We start from the raw sequence: 17,491 nt of genomic DNA, 5'->3' as shown, positions 1-17,491 counted from the left end.
TTATTATGAGATAAGGAAGTAGATATTGTTCAAGGAAATTGTTGCAGGTTTACATCCAGGTGATTAAGCCAGACATAAAATTAATATAAACAGTTCTCCTGTGTACCTGTTACTGTACACAGGTCTAGTTTTTCAGTGCTCAGAGCAGCTGTTAAAAACCTGTTGAATCAGAGATCTTACACATGTTTTGTAAAGATCTTACAAAACAATCACCTGATATCTTTGGCTTCTAATTTCTTTAAGTATGGACAAGATCAGCTCCCCAGAAGCCAAAGATACCATGCGATTGTTTTATAAGAACTTTACAAAACATGTGTGAGAGATGTACATGCTATGGCAGCCACTTTACTACTTCAATTAATGACATGAAAAACAGTCATATTAATTCATAAATATCCTCCTTTCTATATGTATCTGACCAGCTTAAAAAAGCCTCAAAATATTCTCACTTTCATGATGAATGGCCCTGGCCTGGTGATGCATCAATGCATCGTGAGTGATTCAAAATTTAAAACTTGTCATACTAAAACATTTTTATGACAAAGTAGAATGGTGAATTTTTTTGAATAGACAATTTTCTACAGATAAATATTAAAGCGAATATTTTGTTTCACAAGGAAATACAGCCTCCCTCCCTCCCTTCCCAAATGGATAAAAAATGGATATGAGACAAAAAAATTAGTTCCAACTTCTCACACAGGTTCTTGATTGTACATGTGTATGATTACAGGCATACACATTCATAAGTCTTGGGGAAGTCGCTGTTAAAACAGTCATATATACACCTACCTTCACACTGAAAGTGAAATAAAATAAGTTCTCACACACACATGTTCACAGACAGAATCTTAACACATTCTATCAGGATTTAAGAAAATCACTACAGGTAACAAGTTCACAGGCACTGTTATAATCCAAAATGTCTTTCAGGAAATTTCTGAACTGTCTCAAGTTGCTTTGGTCTTCACGGGAGTTGCGCACATATCGTTTTGAACGCACCAACTTGTCCGCAAGATAGTGTAACCACATGATGTTTGTACGAGGATGGAATGGTTCCCAATTATTACTGAAAAAATCACAGTAGAATTAAATGTACAATGCATCTCACAACACTGGTTCTGCACATAAAATGTGTTTGTACATCTGATACAAGAAAACAATGGAGTTCTCTACCTTGATATACCTAAACTAAATAAGGTATGAGCTTTTGAATACAAATGAAAGTCATCAGTACAATAAAGGCAATTACAATGAATATTGTTGATGAATTTGACTTGGTGATGATTTTGTCCCATTAATTTCTAAGTCAAACAATATTATCCCCATTTTATGCTTGGAGCAAAGGTCATAACATTAACAGGACTCCATTGCATGATATTTCCTTTCTAAAATAATTGTAAATACAAACTTGTACGAAATTAACAGTATATAAAGATGTCTCAAAATGGTTTCTAAAATCTATTTTTTACTTTATATATTAATTGGTAGCCCTATTTCAATTGGTTCACAATGGTATCTAAAGATTTGTCGTCTAACACTCAAAGATACTCCCCTTTTTCTTTCAGATTTGTACAAGATGAAATGCTGAGGTAATATAGCACTACATGAGACTACTAACCCATTGTTTTCCTTCATTTGTCTGTAGATATCAAACTGCAGATCCCCTGAGCCATCAAACAGAGTCTCGTCGGTGGAAAGGTCATTGTACACAACACAGCCATCTAATAATAAGTACAATACATGCTATGTTAACAGTATGTAAAGTTACCATCAAGTATGGTTAGACTAGGAAATATCTGTTAGACATGAAAATGTAAAAACTATTCTTTCTGCTGTAGGACTGAATCAGTGGTGAAGTTAGCAGATAAAGTCTCTTCGACTGTTGAGATATGACCCATAAACACAAAATTCAAATGCATATCCAAGTGATTTTGATGTGGACACAGAGAGGAATGAATTAGGAGTGTCAGGGGCAAAAGCCCCCTACTCAGGAGCAAAAGCCACAGTTGGGGGGTCTCCTCCCCTACCTCTTCAAAAAGTTAGAGAGAAATTTAGATATTTTTTGCAAATAATTTTCTTTGTTTTGGGACAAAGTGTACACAGTAACATATTTGCATAAAGGCAAGTATGTACCTGAATGATGCCTCAAAACAGAATCAGTGTGTAATTCTTAAGATAACTTAAAGTGTTGAAATTACTATCAAGTATGAAATACTTTGTAATGTGGGTGACTTTTGTTGGAATTCTTTAAATTTTGAGATATATCCAGATGTCGATTTTTCATATTTGCATAAAGGCAAGTATGTGTCTGAAATATGCCTTAGAACATGTAGATTTACTGTGCAATTCTGAAGACAACTTAAAGTTTTGAAATCACCAGCAAGTATGCAAAAACACTTCGCAATGTGAATGACATGATGAAGTAATGAAGATTTTGAGACATACCCAGATGTCAAATTTTCATATATCCTGAATTATTACACAGGAAATATCAACCTGAATCAGATTTCAGCAACAGCTGTAAATATTTGTGTAGTATATTCAGCACGTAACGCTGTTAAAGAGTAATACTAGAAGTTATCCCATTGATTCGAAACTTTATCATGAATTCTTACATAGAACATACCGTAGTGATTTAACTGAATAAATCAAGTTTGCAGTTAAGTTAAATTCAGCACTCCTGATCTGCAGCTGCTGACAGACTGGTCGAAATCTTTGCATAGACAACCTGAGTAAATGAGACAACACTTCACCCTTTGAGAAGGTATACTTCACTACATCCTGACCAACCTTACCTTTCCTAAGTCTAGACAGAGTGAAGTCTTTGAGACAAGTTTCCACCCTGTGGAAGGGTATACTTCACTACATCCTGACCAACTTTACCTTTCCTAAGTCTAGACAGAGTGAAGTCTATGAGACATGTCTCCACCCTGTGGGAGGGTATACTGTAGTCCTTTCCCATCAAACGATAGTGAATCTCCGGTGCCTCAGTCCTCTTTACCAAAACATTACCCCAATGCAAGTCCCTGTGTTCAAACTCCAGTGTCTCTTCTGCAACTGCTAATGAAAATGCCACTTGGGCGAGGGCACTTTTTGCCTCAGAGATGTTCTGGAACTGAGTAAAAATTGACATCTGTGATAACCTGGATACAATATAGAGCAGTATCACACAGCAAATCTTTGAAGCTAACCTCCACTTATTACTTTATATATGTATAAATATTGTGAATAAAAGAGAAAATCTCATCTGATATCATGCAAACTCTTACTATCTAATAATTAAAAGCTACAAAAGGATTAATTACCTGTAAATAATAATGCTGTTTTCTTCCTCTCACAAACAAACCATGGTTTTGTCTGTGACTATTACCTGACTTGACTTAATCTCTCTTCTACACAATAACCATGGTTTTGTCTGTGACTATTACCTGACTTGACTTAATCTCTCTTCTACACCAAAACCATGGTTTTGTTAGTGGCTATTACCTCGAATGACCAAGTCTCTCTTCTACACCAAAACCATGGTTTTGTTAGTGGTTATCACCTCCAATGACACACAAAAACCATGTCTCTCTTGTCTCTCTCTTTCACACAAAAACCATGGTTTTGTCTGTGACTATTACCTGGCATGATCAAGTCTCTCTTCCACACAATAACCATGGTTTTGTCTGTGACTATTACCTGGCATGATCACACAATAACCATGGTCTCTCTATTACACACAACACAACCATGGTTTTGTTTGTGACTATTACCTCGAATGACGAAGTCTCTCTCTTCCACACAATAACCATGGTTTTGTCTATGACTATTACTTGGTATGATTAAGTCTCTTCCTTGTGACAACTACCATAATTTTATCCATTACTATTACCTGACAAGACTCTAAGTCCCGGCCACCATCAGCAAACTCAAACACAATGAATAGCTGGTCATCATCAAACACATCTAGAACAGGACAAAGACATTTATGATATATTTGTAAATCGATTAAACCTTAACGGTAAACCATCTAATAAAAATGATGAGAATATGAAATAAAGACTTTACAGACAATTCAAGCATTGTCCCTAAATTAATACTAAAAGTAGACAGCATCATTATCATTATTATTCTATTATTAAAATGTATCTCCTGGGCACATTATGAACTTCACATCCATGTATAATGTTGTATCACAGAGGTCAATGAGAAAAACTAAAAATAAAGATTAGTTGAAAATAAAGCAATTTCCTTATGACTTAAAATAATCTGTCACACAAAAAGAGATAGGTGATCTCCCCTTGGAAGCTGAAGTTCATATTTCCAAATCATACTGAGGTTGGTTTTCTTGGCTTAGCAAAAGTAGCCTAGGCATCTTTAAATTCAGATACTGTTTTTACCATAATTAAAGTCTACCTCCCTATAATGTAAGCATCCATTTCTCTCCCTGCAGAGGCATTACTAGTTTAAAAAAAGTTACTGTAAGCCACGACTTCTAACCTATTCTATTACATACATTTTAATCCTAACATGCAGTCAGCATGAAATCCGACACATGCCAATATTTTCATATGCAATTGGCAGGGTGGATTTCAGCCTCAATCATACACCAAAAGTAATTTCATTCTCTAAACACAATTAAGTTACATCACTTCCTACAATTCTTCTACCTTGTTTCCAGTGTGAACAAAAAAGCATCTACATGAACAAGTAAGAATTTGCAACAAATGTTAGCAGGCAATATTTGCACCTATTTAAAATAGTTTGTGATATAAATTGTAACATTAAAGGTTTTCCAGACTATTTTCAACTAGAAGAAGTAACCAAGATGCCATTAATCCTGCGATATGATAATATAGAACACCAAATATGCTGTGAATTTTATATCACTGTGAGTGACTGGGTAGACCAGGAGATAACTTAGTTACAGAGAAGTGTTGCAATAATTCAACAAAAGATATGGATGTTTTCTACTTACGGACTTTATAAAGTGAATTTCTTTGTTCAAGACTCATGTTCTATTATCCTAATAAGTGCTTCCATTGAAACCAGTTTTAAAACTTCCCTGGGCACTATTTTGGCAAATATAATATACCAAAGTACCTGGTTTATCATTCTGTGACTGGCATTTTTTATCAAATACTTCCCACTCCTTCAGTAGTTTGGCAGGGTATCGCCCCTGTACACATGACACTCTGAAACAGATAAGGTACATTTACCACAAAATTCAGGGGCATATAAAATATTCAAAGTAGTAATTATAATCACAACCTCCCATCCCTACACACACACATTATAAATATGCCAGCAGAAAAAAAAGTTAGTAATTGATGAATAGCACAGTTTCGGCTGGCACCTAGCTCTTAATTGATAAAACACAAAATTCAACAGTAGGTTTTTTTTTTTTCTAGTATCTGTTCAGAAAATAAGTGGGTATGAATATGGAAGTTCACTGGAGTTGTCAGATCAATGTCAAACAAGAATTAAGTCTCCCACTTTGTTAGTATAGTAATTGTTAATTAAAATGCAAAATACTCTGGAATTCATGTCACACAACCAAATCCGCCAATAAATGTCAAATTTCCAAGTAAATTTAAGATTTATAGTATGTTCACACCAGTGACATGTTGCTGTCTGTTTAAATATGATGAATTTTGCAAAATTCTTCAATTGTCAAAATCCACTCAAATTTATCCAGAGGAGAGAAAAAATAATTCCTAGGAGGGGAAAAAACTTCCATAGAAGAGAAAAGTACATCCATAGGAGGGGGTAAATACATCTCTAGAAGGGGGTAAATACATCCCTAGGAGGGGGTAAATACATCCCAAGGAGGGGGTAAATACATCCCTAGGAGTAGGTAAATACATCCCTAGGAGGGGGTAAATACATCCCTGGGAGGGGGTAAATACATCTTTAGGAGGGGGTAAATACATCTTTAGGAGGGGGTAAATACATCTCTAGAAGGGGGTAAATACATCTCTAGAAGGGGGTAAATACATCCCTAGGAGTAGGAAAATACATCCCTGGGAGGGGGTAAATACATCTCTAGAAGGGGGTAAATACATCCCTAGGAGTAGGTAAATACATCCCTGGGAGGGGGTAAATACATCCCTAGGAGGGGGTAAATACATCCCTAGGAGGGGAAAAATACATACCTTGGAGGGGAAAAATACATCCATAGAAACGCGTAAATACATCCTTAAGAGGGGTGAAAAAGAGATCCCTAGAAGGGGGTAAATACATCCCTTGGAGGGGGTAAATACATCCCAAGGAGGGGGTAAATACATCCCTGGGAGGGGGTAAATACATCCCTAGGAGGGGTTAAATACATCTCTAGAAGGGGGTAAATACATCCCTAGGAGGGGTTAAATACATCTCTAGAAGGGGGTAAATACATCCCTAGGAGGAGGAAAAATACATCCCTAGAAGGGGGTAAATATATCCCTAGGAGGGGGTAAATATATCCCTAGGAGGGGTTAAATACATCTCTAGAAGGGGGTAAATACATCCCTAGGAGGAGGAAAAATACATCCCTAGAAGGGGGTAAATATATCCCTAGGAGGGGGTAAATATATCCCTAGGAGGGGTTAAATACATCCCTAGGAGGGGGTAAATACATCCCTAGGAGGGGAAAAATACATACCTTGGAGGGGAAAAATACATCCATAGAAACGCGTAAATACATCCTTAAGAGGGGGGAAAAAGAGATCCCTAGAAGGGGGTAAATACATCCCTTGGAGGGGGTAAATTCATCTCTAGAAGGGGGTAAATACATCCCTAGGAGGAGGAAAAATACATCCCTAAGAGGGAAAGGAAAACTCAGCTGACATTTTACATTGCTTTTTTCAAAGTGACTAAAACTACAAATAAATCTGAAGTGAATAGAACAAGACAAAGACTTCTTTCTGTAGCAAAAATCTGTGAAAAAAAATAGAATCCATGTGATCATTTTGATGTTCATACATACAGGTCCTTTTTTCCAAGTTTGCTATGAATAGCATTTGTACTTATTGAGAAACTGAGAAAAGTACAACTATAAACTTGATTTCAGAGGTACGTGACCATAAAAGATATTTTATAAATAACGGATGTATTGAGTTTTCTACCATGTGATCTAACAACAATTTTTTAGTTGAATCTGGACTTACACTTCTTGAGCAACAGATCTTAACACCAAGTGTTTGAAGTGAAATGCTGATGATGCTATCACCGCCATAAAAGTAACACCATAGCTTCAGTTTGGAGACTTTCCTTTGCCAATGAGCGAAAATTGTAGAAATAGGATGTATGTTTGGAGAGATGATAATATTGATCAGTAAACCATATATCAAACATCCATCCCTTTACCACACTTCTTACACACTACATCATATCAAAGTTTCAGGCTGATACCTTAGGTCAAACTTACAGTACTCGTCTTCAGATAAAAATTTGGCAACATAAATGAATTAAGGGCCCTAATAATGTATTGAGCAGGAATTAGTTGATGACTTCCAGCCATCCTTAAAGTTTTTACATAGGAAATTGGTAGTTATAGGTGAAAAATGAAAATGGGTAGCCTTATGTTCTAGACGAACGTGATGTAGCGACTAAGAGACTCACAGATGGTGTGTTAACCACTGGTAGAAGTGTTGTGGGATTATAACTATGAAAAAAATACAAAGTTATACAGAGATGGTCACCTTGCTTACCCACCTGTTTACTTGACAGAAGTTTGGAGTAAAGGATTTCTTAAGTGAACGCAAGGAACTAAGCTCTCTGAAACAAATTGATAAAAGGGATACGTGTCATGTCATTTAGCAACAAATTAAAGTTTATCACACTGTATCATCTAGATATAAACTCTTTTCATAAATACAATCTGACAATCAATACATGTAATGGTTGTCATCATACTCCAATGGGATGTAAAAGGTCTGATGGGAGATACCTTTCAATCATGTAGAACTTCCAGGTAATTTTCTCCAAAATAAGAATTTTCTCACATTTCCACACAGGAGTTATTAATACAAACTGATATAACTTGTTTCACAATACTGGTGTATCAAAGCTGTTTCACATCAATATCACCTACCTGGATATCACAATCTCTGGGAGCATTTCACCAAAGGTTTTCTGGCGTTCATCATTCACAGGGAAAGACCCTTCAATAGGAATTATCTACAAAACACAAAGACAAAGATTTGTTTCATGTTTCTCAAAATTGAATAAAACTGTTTCACTGTCCTGTGTGGTTTTGACAATCACTCAATTTATGTTATAATATGAAATAAAAACAAATTTAAGCAGACTTAAAGGTCACCAACAACAATATTTTGTTGATATCTATATTTTGACATAGATATCACCTAGGTAGTACCCTGAATCGATTTTGATCTCTCGATACAGTTGTAGCTGAGTATGTTCTGCTACAGGTGAGTGTGATAACCTGTCCTCAATTAGCTTTCTTCAGTAACTTTTGGAAATCTTTGGCACCCAAAATCTGTAACATCAATTCTGCCTGTCCGTAGTGATAGTGGCAGTCTTTAATAATATGGTAGTTTTGATAATCTGACTTATTTCAGCAGTGATGGTACACTGTGTTGCATAGAGGTATTATAAAACTAGTGAAAATCATAGATGCAAGCTTCTTAAAACCGAATGTTATGGAAAAATGTGAAATCTTACAAACACAGCCAAGATGAACAAAAAATAACCAATCAAGCAGGTGAACTCAATATCTGCCCAACATATTAATTGGAAGACACTTATCAATTTCATCTAATGCTGACATCCCTTTCACGTCAGAAATATACCTGGGAAAACACCATGACACACCTGAACACAGATAAATAAACTATCACTGAATATTTTGATATATCTTATTGAAATATGAGCCTAGATTTCATTCCTTTATGTAATACAGGTAAAACTGGTCATCTTGTTGCCTTTTCCAGGTGAATTTACCATTGAAGTAATTACTGTCCTGTCATGCCGACTAATCCCCTCTGACTGGCAGGATTCCAGCAATAGGTAAGTGCATACTTAGGTATTCTAGGGCATTTCAGACTTAATAGCTACAAATAATGTAATGAATATTGCATTTAACAAACACTTTATGTTTAGATTAAAATGATTTTAATTTTTAAGAACAAAATCTGGAAAAATTCTGAGAAGACAGTTCCCATCACTGAAGTGAGTACAAGATGAAAATTGAAAAACAAACAAATTTATATCAAATTATTTTGTCTTCATCTACACAAAAGTTGTACCTTATATGTAAATATAGACGTGCAATAAACAAATAGAAGTTAAAATATCTTAAATTTGCCTTACCATTCATCAAAATACTGTATCCCTATAATTTTTGCTGGCGTTGGCCAATCCAGAATATGATTCATTGCCTGATCATTACTGAACATCATTTAGCTACTTTAAGGCTCAAACTGTTACGGTCTAATAACAACCTTACTTAATAAAATATTACCAATCTAATGTACACACTTTTCATAAACACTACTAATGGATATGTGTCTGCTGGCAGAATTGTTAACATAAATTATTGACCAATGAATATCTTGATTTTCAGAATGTAAATAACTCTAGATATTTTAACTTCCTCGCTTGTTTACAGGTAGAAATAGTGCTACCTTTATATCATGCGATACATCAATCACTTTTTTCAGACATTTATTATTTTTCGCAAAAAACTTTTTATTTTCATTCCCAGTGACCTTTAAAAAGAAAAAATATAATGACCTTTATGGCGACCGACTCGCCCTTGTTTTGTGTACGAAACACCTCTCCATAGACACCTTCTCCCACTTTAGTGCACAGTGTCATCATTCTAGAAATAAAAGATAAACAGCAATAAAACCTATGTTTACAGAATTATACCAACGATAACTTTCAGTCCTAATAACAGCACATGCCATACTTGAAACCTTATATTTACCTCGAATTTGTACAAAATAATTGAAAACAATATTGCTTTTGATAAATTTCAAAATAAAATGTAGTAGCATTACATCTTTTATGGAAAGAATTGGGGAGTTTGCTGTCAGTTATCATAATAAAAAAATAAAATTTGAATTTCATTTCATTGAAGCTTGCCTGTAATGAAGATTTTTTCATATTACTGTTGTGAAAAAATGAAAGTAAATGTAAGCAACCCTACTCAGAAAAATCACAGTTAGCTATATTTTATACTCACCTGTCAGGAATACATGTCCTAAAAGGTATTGGTGACTTCTGCTGACACACCTGGTAGACTTTAGTATGCGGGGGTTCCTCGATGATGGACTCTTCACATTTTTGAGGGGTTAGCACATCCTGGTTATATAACAGACTAGGCATCAGCATAGACATATTTTTCATTGCCTTAATATTAGAGCCACATTTAAAAAACATCACACCAACAATTTTCACTACCTGGTAAATCTGAATGACTCACTCCACAATGAAGTATATTAAAGTCTCAACTAGAACAAGAATTTCGGAAAATTTCAACAATCTAACATCTATACATGTACCAGCAGAAATTAGATCATCAAATTTTTCTAACAAACATTGAGATAAATTGTAATAGGTTTTTATTCAGGAAATATATTCTGCTGATTAGGTTTCTAAAATAATTTCTATAATGTATAAAACAGAGAAAGTGCTGAATCATGTCACAATCTTTTCAAATTAATTGATGAAAAATAAAACTTCCCAAATATCATTAGAGAAAAAACCAACAATCCAGAAAAGATTTTGAGCTTTCTGAATTGATATCCCAACCATTTTATCATTTTCAGTGCTTTAAATCCATAGAAGTGTTTTTTAAAATCGAGAACCTAATTTCATTTAATGATAAGACATACAATTCTGTACTAATAGACTAACAAATGTTACAAAGAAGAATTACTTACAAACATGGACTCATTCAAGTCTTGTCGTCTATCTCTAGATCTCAGGCAACCTTGACTCATTAGAGGCGTTGTGTTAGTGGTGTCAGCAGTGTGGTAAGAAGGTTCCTCAGACTCACTATCGGCTGTATTGTAGGAAGAATTAGAAGACACATCATCTTCCTCATCAACCTCTTCCTCCTCATCATCAGCTGACTCCAATTCCTGAATCTCTTCCTTTTCAGTATCATCAAGAACCTCTTCCTCCACATCTCCAACCAACATATAATGTGTTGAGTTATTAGGTGAACCTTTTGAAGGAATACTACTGATTTCATCATCATCAATTTCATCACTTTCCTCATCCAGTTCTTCATTTTCCGCTATATCACTCAGAACAATCTCATCATCTGATGATGATTCATTTTCTTCACTGTTCTCAGTGGTATTATCATCAGTAGAACTTTCATCTGTGTGTAAACTAATGTCACTAAAGAGGCTTCGCGAGTTATCTAACACTTTATTTGAGTTTTTGCTCACATGCATGGATAGGAAACTTTCTCGTAGTCTCACCAGCTCAACCATACAGTCATCAAAGGGACTTTTTGCTGAACTAGAACCACAAGACTTGGTTGAACTATTGGAGACTTGGTGTACAGACGGGGTGGACAATATCTGTGATCCCTCCACAATACTGGAGATCCCCAGTTTGTGTAATTCTGGACAGGATCCCTCCTCGGATTCCTGAGAAATGTCCTTGTCCTCAATAAGCTTAGCAATAGGACTATCAATGATATCAATGTGAGACAAATCTCCATTTTCCTTCCTGAGAGGCGTACCTGGCTGGAACCTTTTGGCGAAGGGTGTACTAGTTTCTATCTGAAGTTTTTTACCAGACCTGAGATGACAGGGAGAACAAAATGTGGGACTATTCTGGAAGGAGTTTTTTCCATTTACCTGACCTGGGGTACCAGATATCACAAGACTGTAGTCATCAAAGTCGCTGAAGTTGTAAAGTGAGGGCGCAGAGGATGAGGCTGAAGCATTCTTTGACAAACTATAACGGTGTAGGGCAGATATCTGGCCCCGCTTTCGTTTTCCATATGTCTTTAACTCAGTTTCCTTCACATTGCTGCGATCTCTGAGTGCTCTGCGAGGACGTGTGTTGCTGCTGAAAAGTCCTTCACTACATGTACTTGAGGCACTCTCCTGCAACACAATTGGAAAAAATAAATTCAAAGAAGCAGTAAAATGTAACTATCCTGTTAACTTTTCAATATTCTCTGACAGGGGTGTGAACATATTTCTTCCATTACAAGCCATGAAGTATTGAAAAACAAGATAAAATTGTCCTTGCTGTTCTTTGCTTGGCACTCAAATTGACAAGTAAGTCATGATAAAATGCACTATACTGTACAATTATAAATTGTATATTGTTAAACCCTGAAATTTATGTTGCTATTTGTTATCAAAGGTTCAGGCATGAATAATATTTCCATTCCAGTTATACCATATTGTGCGTACACCTGTGTAAGATTTATAATTAACCCTGTTATGGGCGATACAAAACTTTTCATCTGAGAGGAACCCTTGTTGCCATTAATGATGTTCAGGTAATATTTAAGTTCTTTCTGTGGATTACACAATATATTTTCAATATCTCGCTGACAAAGGTATTAGTCAAGTAAGTCAAAATTATAAATACATAAAGTAACTAAAATAATACAAACAAGGGGCATGCCTACATGTTCCATAGTATCAAGATGGAGTTATATCACAAATATTTAACATTCTTATTCCTTAATACAACATTTTTGTGAAAACAGTTTTTGAATATCCAATGAGTGATTTAATTTATTTACAAAACATATACAACTGATTCATTAAATAAATGCATTTTACTTGAGGTATCCCAATAATAAGTGTTAGCAATACTGAAAATAAGTAAAATATGAAAGTTATACATTTTATAATGAAATTTGAATTTGATTTGCACATAACCAGTCAAGTCCGAAAATACTCTAGATTTCCATTTTTCAATTATCTGTTTCCATGTCAATATATCAATAACCCTACCACCAGCACCACTGACTTCAGCATTCAACATCTGCACCAAAACCTATAACTTCTGAATAAGCTGTCCAAAACACCACAGAAAACATAATATCAAATATTGACTGCATACAGAAATAATACAAATATGCAATAACAATGTGTGTGGACAAGCTAAGGCAGCACCTAATTTCTCTGATATATAAACCACTTAAAGTCAGGCAAATTATATCTAAACTTCTAAATTAACATATTGTCCAGAAGAGTGAAATTTAATGTCAGATAAGTGAAGTTCATGCCACTTGCCTTTGTACAAATAAGACTTTCTATAGAATAAATGATACAATATGAAACTTGCTGAAACTAGATAATGTCTGTAGGACATAAATGCACCAGTCCCCAAGAGAAATCAGTTTCAGTATTGAGTCAGTTGATGATTTTCTATACATAAGCATGACCTTGGCCAAGACCTAGCACCCCTGAAACACAATGATGCCCAAAGCATATTCATAATTGACATTTGTATAAAGTTTGACCAAAATCTGTCAAAGAATGAAGATGTTAGGTGCTAACACTGAATCAGAACAAGACAGGAAATGCAACATGCTTAATTCTATGGTGGGGGCATAAAAAAAGTATTCTGCAATCAGAATTCTGATTAACATCTTTCCAAGAATGCTTCACTTTCGTTTTCATATGCACATGCCTGTAAGTGCCACACCACCCAATATAGAAATCTTCTGAAATGTGAAATCTTCATCAATTTAATGATAAAATCAGAGGAACTTTGAACAAAAATGGCATAGAACATTGTCAGCCATAAAGTTGATTACCATACAACAGTTAAATTCAGTGAAACATGAAGGAATACTTGTACAATGTTGTATTTTAAAACAATATAACTTTAGCTCTTTAGAGCTATTCATACAGCTGTATGTGAGTTATGTATTACAAACTAATGCATTTAAAGAGTAGGGAAATCTGTTCTGATAAGATTGAGGTGTTAAGTAAGTTTGGCAGTACAATTGATAGGCTTAGCAATACAAGGTTATAATTTATAAAGAAATTCAAAACTTGCACATAAACCATCAACTTTTTTGAAGAGTGGAGCTAAAAATGTATAAAAAGAGTTACAACTGTAAGTACACTGTCAGTCTGTCACCCAACACCTACATACTACTGTTTGTGCTGAATGTGTTGAAAGTATCTTATGGTCTATACACCAATGTCCATATCTTCTTGATACTAACCCCTCCACTGGAGTCCATTTTCTTTAGGTTCTGTCTTCTCAGGACTTGCTGTGAATTTTCTTTATTTTTTTTACTACAAGACAAAAATGTTAAAAGTAACCATGTGCAATACAAAATAACTATTTTTCCAAACATTGGTACTGAAGTACACTTAAATCTTACACTATTGTTTCACTGAACTAGATCATCCCCATTGTTTAAGCAAGATTAGGAGTTTATATTGAATTATCTTATTTACAAATATACCCTGTACGTGTTTTTTTTTTTTTTAGTCAAATTTAAAAATAAAACTAGCTTTTGCATGATATCAAAACTGTTTTTTTTATACCTGTTCCTCGTTTTTCGTGGCTGGAACACTGAGTCACCAGTACTGTTATGTGACATCGACAGGGAGTCCATACTAGAACTGGTACTGAACACATTCTTTTCTGCCTCTCTCTTGTCAATGGCCACAGCATTGTTCCACACATCAGAAGAGATGACACGCTGGCGATGACGACCATATGTTTTCACTGTCCTCTCTCCTCTTCTCCCCATGGCTGTTGTGGACTGAACTGCAACAGTGTTGGTATTTTGAAAAAAAAATGTTTGATCAGACAAAAAAACAAGGTTTCAAATCACTTTCAGTTACATGAAGGTATATGTTGCCTTATTGGTGGCTAACCTATCTGACTTTTAAGGATTGTTACATATCTGACTTTTGTAAATCAGTTCCTCTCAATCATAGCTATGTTCACAAGATTCGTTCATACTTGCAGGTCAACACTTTTGAGAGGGACATTATCAACAATCCCATAAAAAGTGAGTCCCACGGAGAAATCTATAAGGGTTTAGCATGTAGGTAAACCATTAAATTTATTGTGTGAAATCACTGTTGATTTTTATTGTCTATTCAATATTTAAGTTTCACTGTATCCATAAATTAGACCTGCTGACTTTCGCATCTTGATTTGCTACAGCCAGAATCAAGCGAAATCAGCTGTTTGGATTTACTAAAAAATGAGACGGGTTTACGCAAATGCTTTACCGCCAATGTCTTTTTAGAAGTTTGTTAAAATCAGGTAAAACTTACTACTTTGTGCTAAAACCAAAAGCAATAGATCACTTTAATATTATTCCCTCACATCTTGAAGTGTTTACTATTAATCAAATATGGCGCCGGTACGTTTAAAGACATGAAAGGACGAATTTGATTGGCCAACGAATGGAGCGAGTAATAGAATATACACAAAGCAAGAGCTTCCTAATTATCCGGTAAAGTCAGAAAAGGTAGAATGAAAATCGTCCCAAATTAAATATTTACCTCTAAACATTTTATTTTCCCCTCTATGATTAAGATTCGTAAGATGTCATTTCAGCGTCTAGCATACTCAGGTAAGGTATCATTCATCTTCATGTATTAAACATCGAAATTCCATGCTATAATATAGATATCACAGATGAAGGCTATATTAAGAGACAATATATTTAAAATCCCTCAATGTTATTTGGATCGCTGACTATATATGAGAGATATGTAACAGGAGGGGATAGAGAAGGAGTTAATTAATTGATGATTTTTTTTTTCAGTTTTCCACTGTATACTGGGAGTGAAAAAAATGGTCATATCTACATATCTAAGTCCATGTCCGAGAATCGTTACACCAGGGACGTATCTGTCTAATTTATACGTCCCTGGTCTCACCGATAGATAAGCTTGTAACCATGTGTCCATGCCGCATTCTACATAATACAGCATCAAAGTATTATTATAACGTCATGGTAAAAAATAGAACATTTAGCCACATTAACAATGAAAATCGCCAAAATATCAAAACTATCAATATAGTTATTTTCAAAAGTGAAATGCATTAATTATATACAATACCATGCAATAAAAGTTACTCTTTCGAAAATCTGAATAAATGAAGGTCTTCTATCTCGGCGATATTATGTAAATCCAGGGGCGTATAATACGTCCCTGGTAAATCATTAAAAGTCAAAACTTCGAATAACAACATTCAGTAGTTTGATTTTCTCATTAAATTCTTCCCATAGATACACGAGAATGGTCCTACTGCGTCTTCTAGAAAAAAATTGTGCGTCGTTGGAAATTTATTTATTCATCTGTATTTCTTTTTCAGGCAATACATAGATTTCCGTAAAAATCGGTCTCCGGGGTTTGGAAATTTATTAGAGAGTCTTCTCGCGAGAGTAAATTCTATGCGAGATTTCCCAAACGGATGGCGGAAACTTCGAAAACAGTGAATTTGTAAATAGACGGTAAATGCAAAATAGACGTACACAAATACGTTGTGAACCATATGACTACAGAAATTCATCTGACTTATATATAATTATCAAATATGTAACCAATGATCTGAACATGTACCCGAGTTCTTGCATTAACAACGGGCACTCTTGGGAGAAGATGAGAATTCAATAATTAAATAGATTTTGAGGTGCCTACAAAATTATATCGTCCACTGAAAGGCCGAAAAAGTGAACGTAAAACCTGTTAAATAACAATATCGTGTTTAGAAGTTGCAAAAATGATATCATAATTCATTTAACCAAAATTTTAGTGATTATAATTAGAGATCGAGATATCTTCAGTGTTTTTGTATATGTCAAAACACATTGTAATCATTAAAATTGACGGAGATATATATCAAAGTAGAAAAAACATTCCGCACAAGGACAAACTGAATATGATTATAAACCAATCAATTATCAAAACAGGATAATACAAAATGTAAAGTGGTACATGTATATATATATGTGTAATTTTCTAGTAAAACATGTACAGAAAGTAGGTATGCTGACTTTCTCTACGAAAGTTTTTTACGCCCAACCCAACATTTTCCGATATAACCTCCCCCAGTTTTTGAGCTATATCTTTGAAACTTGATAGTCATTGTAAACATAGATGATAATATGTTTTCATGAATGATATTTTGATTCAATAATAATTGAAATAAAATCTGATAAAGCTGTTCCTCACTGTAACTTGAGAATATTTTGATTTCAAAACATTGCATGTGTTCATGATTGATTTGGTTTATTGCACACCGAGATGTAAAATAATACATATATGCATTTATTCCCCCCACCCCACCCCCACAGCTTTTTATGTGTTAGTTCATCCTAAACTGTCAAAAATCAATGTTATACCTTATCTTATAGACTTTATGCTAAAGTAACATAATGACAAAAAATTGCATTCCAACATGGAATTTGACATGGAATCTAAGTAACTGTAATACTAAAAATGGAAATCTTCTTGTATTTTGTACATAATGATATAAATCACATATATTTACCTAGTTATTAAATTTTTTTTTAAATGGCAAACTAGTA

The 17,491-nt window shown here is 34.6% G+C and overlaps 1 protein-coding gene across 1 annotated transcript; it reads right to left on the bottom strand.

Annotated features, from left to right (window-relative positions):
• Nucleotides 1–668: 668 nt before the first annotated feature.
• LOC132558655 (uncharacterized) lies at nt 669–14,695 on the bottom strand. The gene is made up of 12 exons (XM_060223252.1): nt 14,481–14,695; nt 14,153–14,225; nt 10,875–12,059; nt 10,175–10,293; nt 9,721–9,808; nt 8,057–8,142; nt 7,678–7,740; nt 5,086–5,177; nt 3,875–3,948; nt 2,884–3,115; nt 1,619–1,721; nt 669–1,066 (listed from the first exon to the last, which is right to left on the bottom strand). The coding sequence occupies exons 1-12, from the start codon at nt 14,687–14,689 to the stop codon at nt 862–864; spliced, it is 2,529 nt and encodes an 842-aa protein (XP_060079235.1). The 5' UTR covers nt 14,690–14,695; the 3' UTR covers nt 669–861.
• Nucleotides 14,696–17,491: the final 2,796 nt, after the last annotated feature.

The sequence above is a fragment of the Ylistrum balloti genome, unplaced genomic scaffold (genome assembly GCF_031769215.1).
Source record: "Ylistrum balloti isolate Yb309-2 unplaced genomic scaffold, AGI_CSIRO_Ybal_v1 Utg370806, whole genome shotgun sequence".
Taxonomy (NCBI): domain Eukaryota; kingdom Metazoa; phylum Mollusca; class Bivalvia; order Pectinida; family Pectinidae; genus Ylistrum; species Ylistrum balloti.
Note: the sequence above shows the minus strand (reverse complement) of the source record. Positions and strands in the feature narration are given on the sequence as shown.

What these genes read in the sequence shown, in the direction of transcription:
- LOC132558655 (XM_060223252.1), bottom strand. Translation starts at nt 14,689, where the DNA reads ATGGGGAGAAGAGGAGAGAGGACAGTGAAAACATATGGTCGTCATCGC. An exon ending in CCACGAAAAACGAGGAACAG is followed by an intron (nt 14,226 to 14,480) that starts GTATAAAAAAAA and finishes TTTGTCTTGTAG; the next exon opens with TAAAAAAAATAAAGAAAATT. An exon ending in TCTGTCTAGACTTAGGAAAG is followed by an intron (nt 1,722 to 2,883) that starts GTAAAGTTGGTC and finishes ACTTATTATTAG; the next exon opens with ATGGCTGTGTTGTGTACAAT.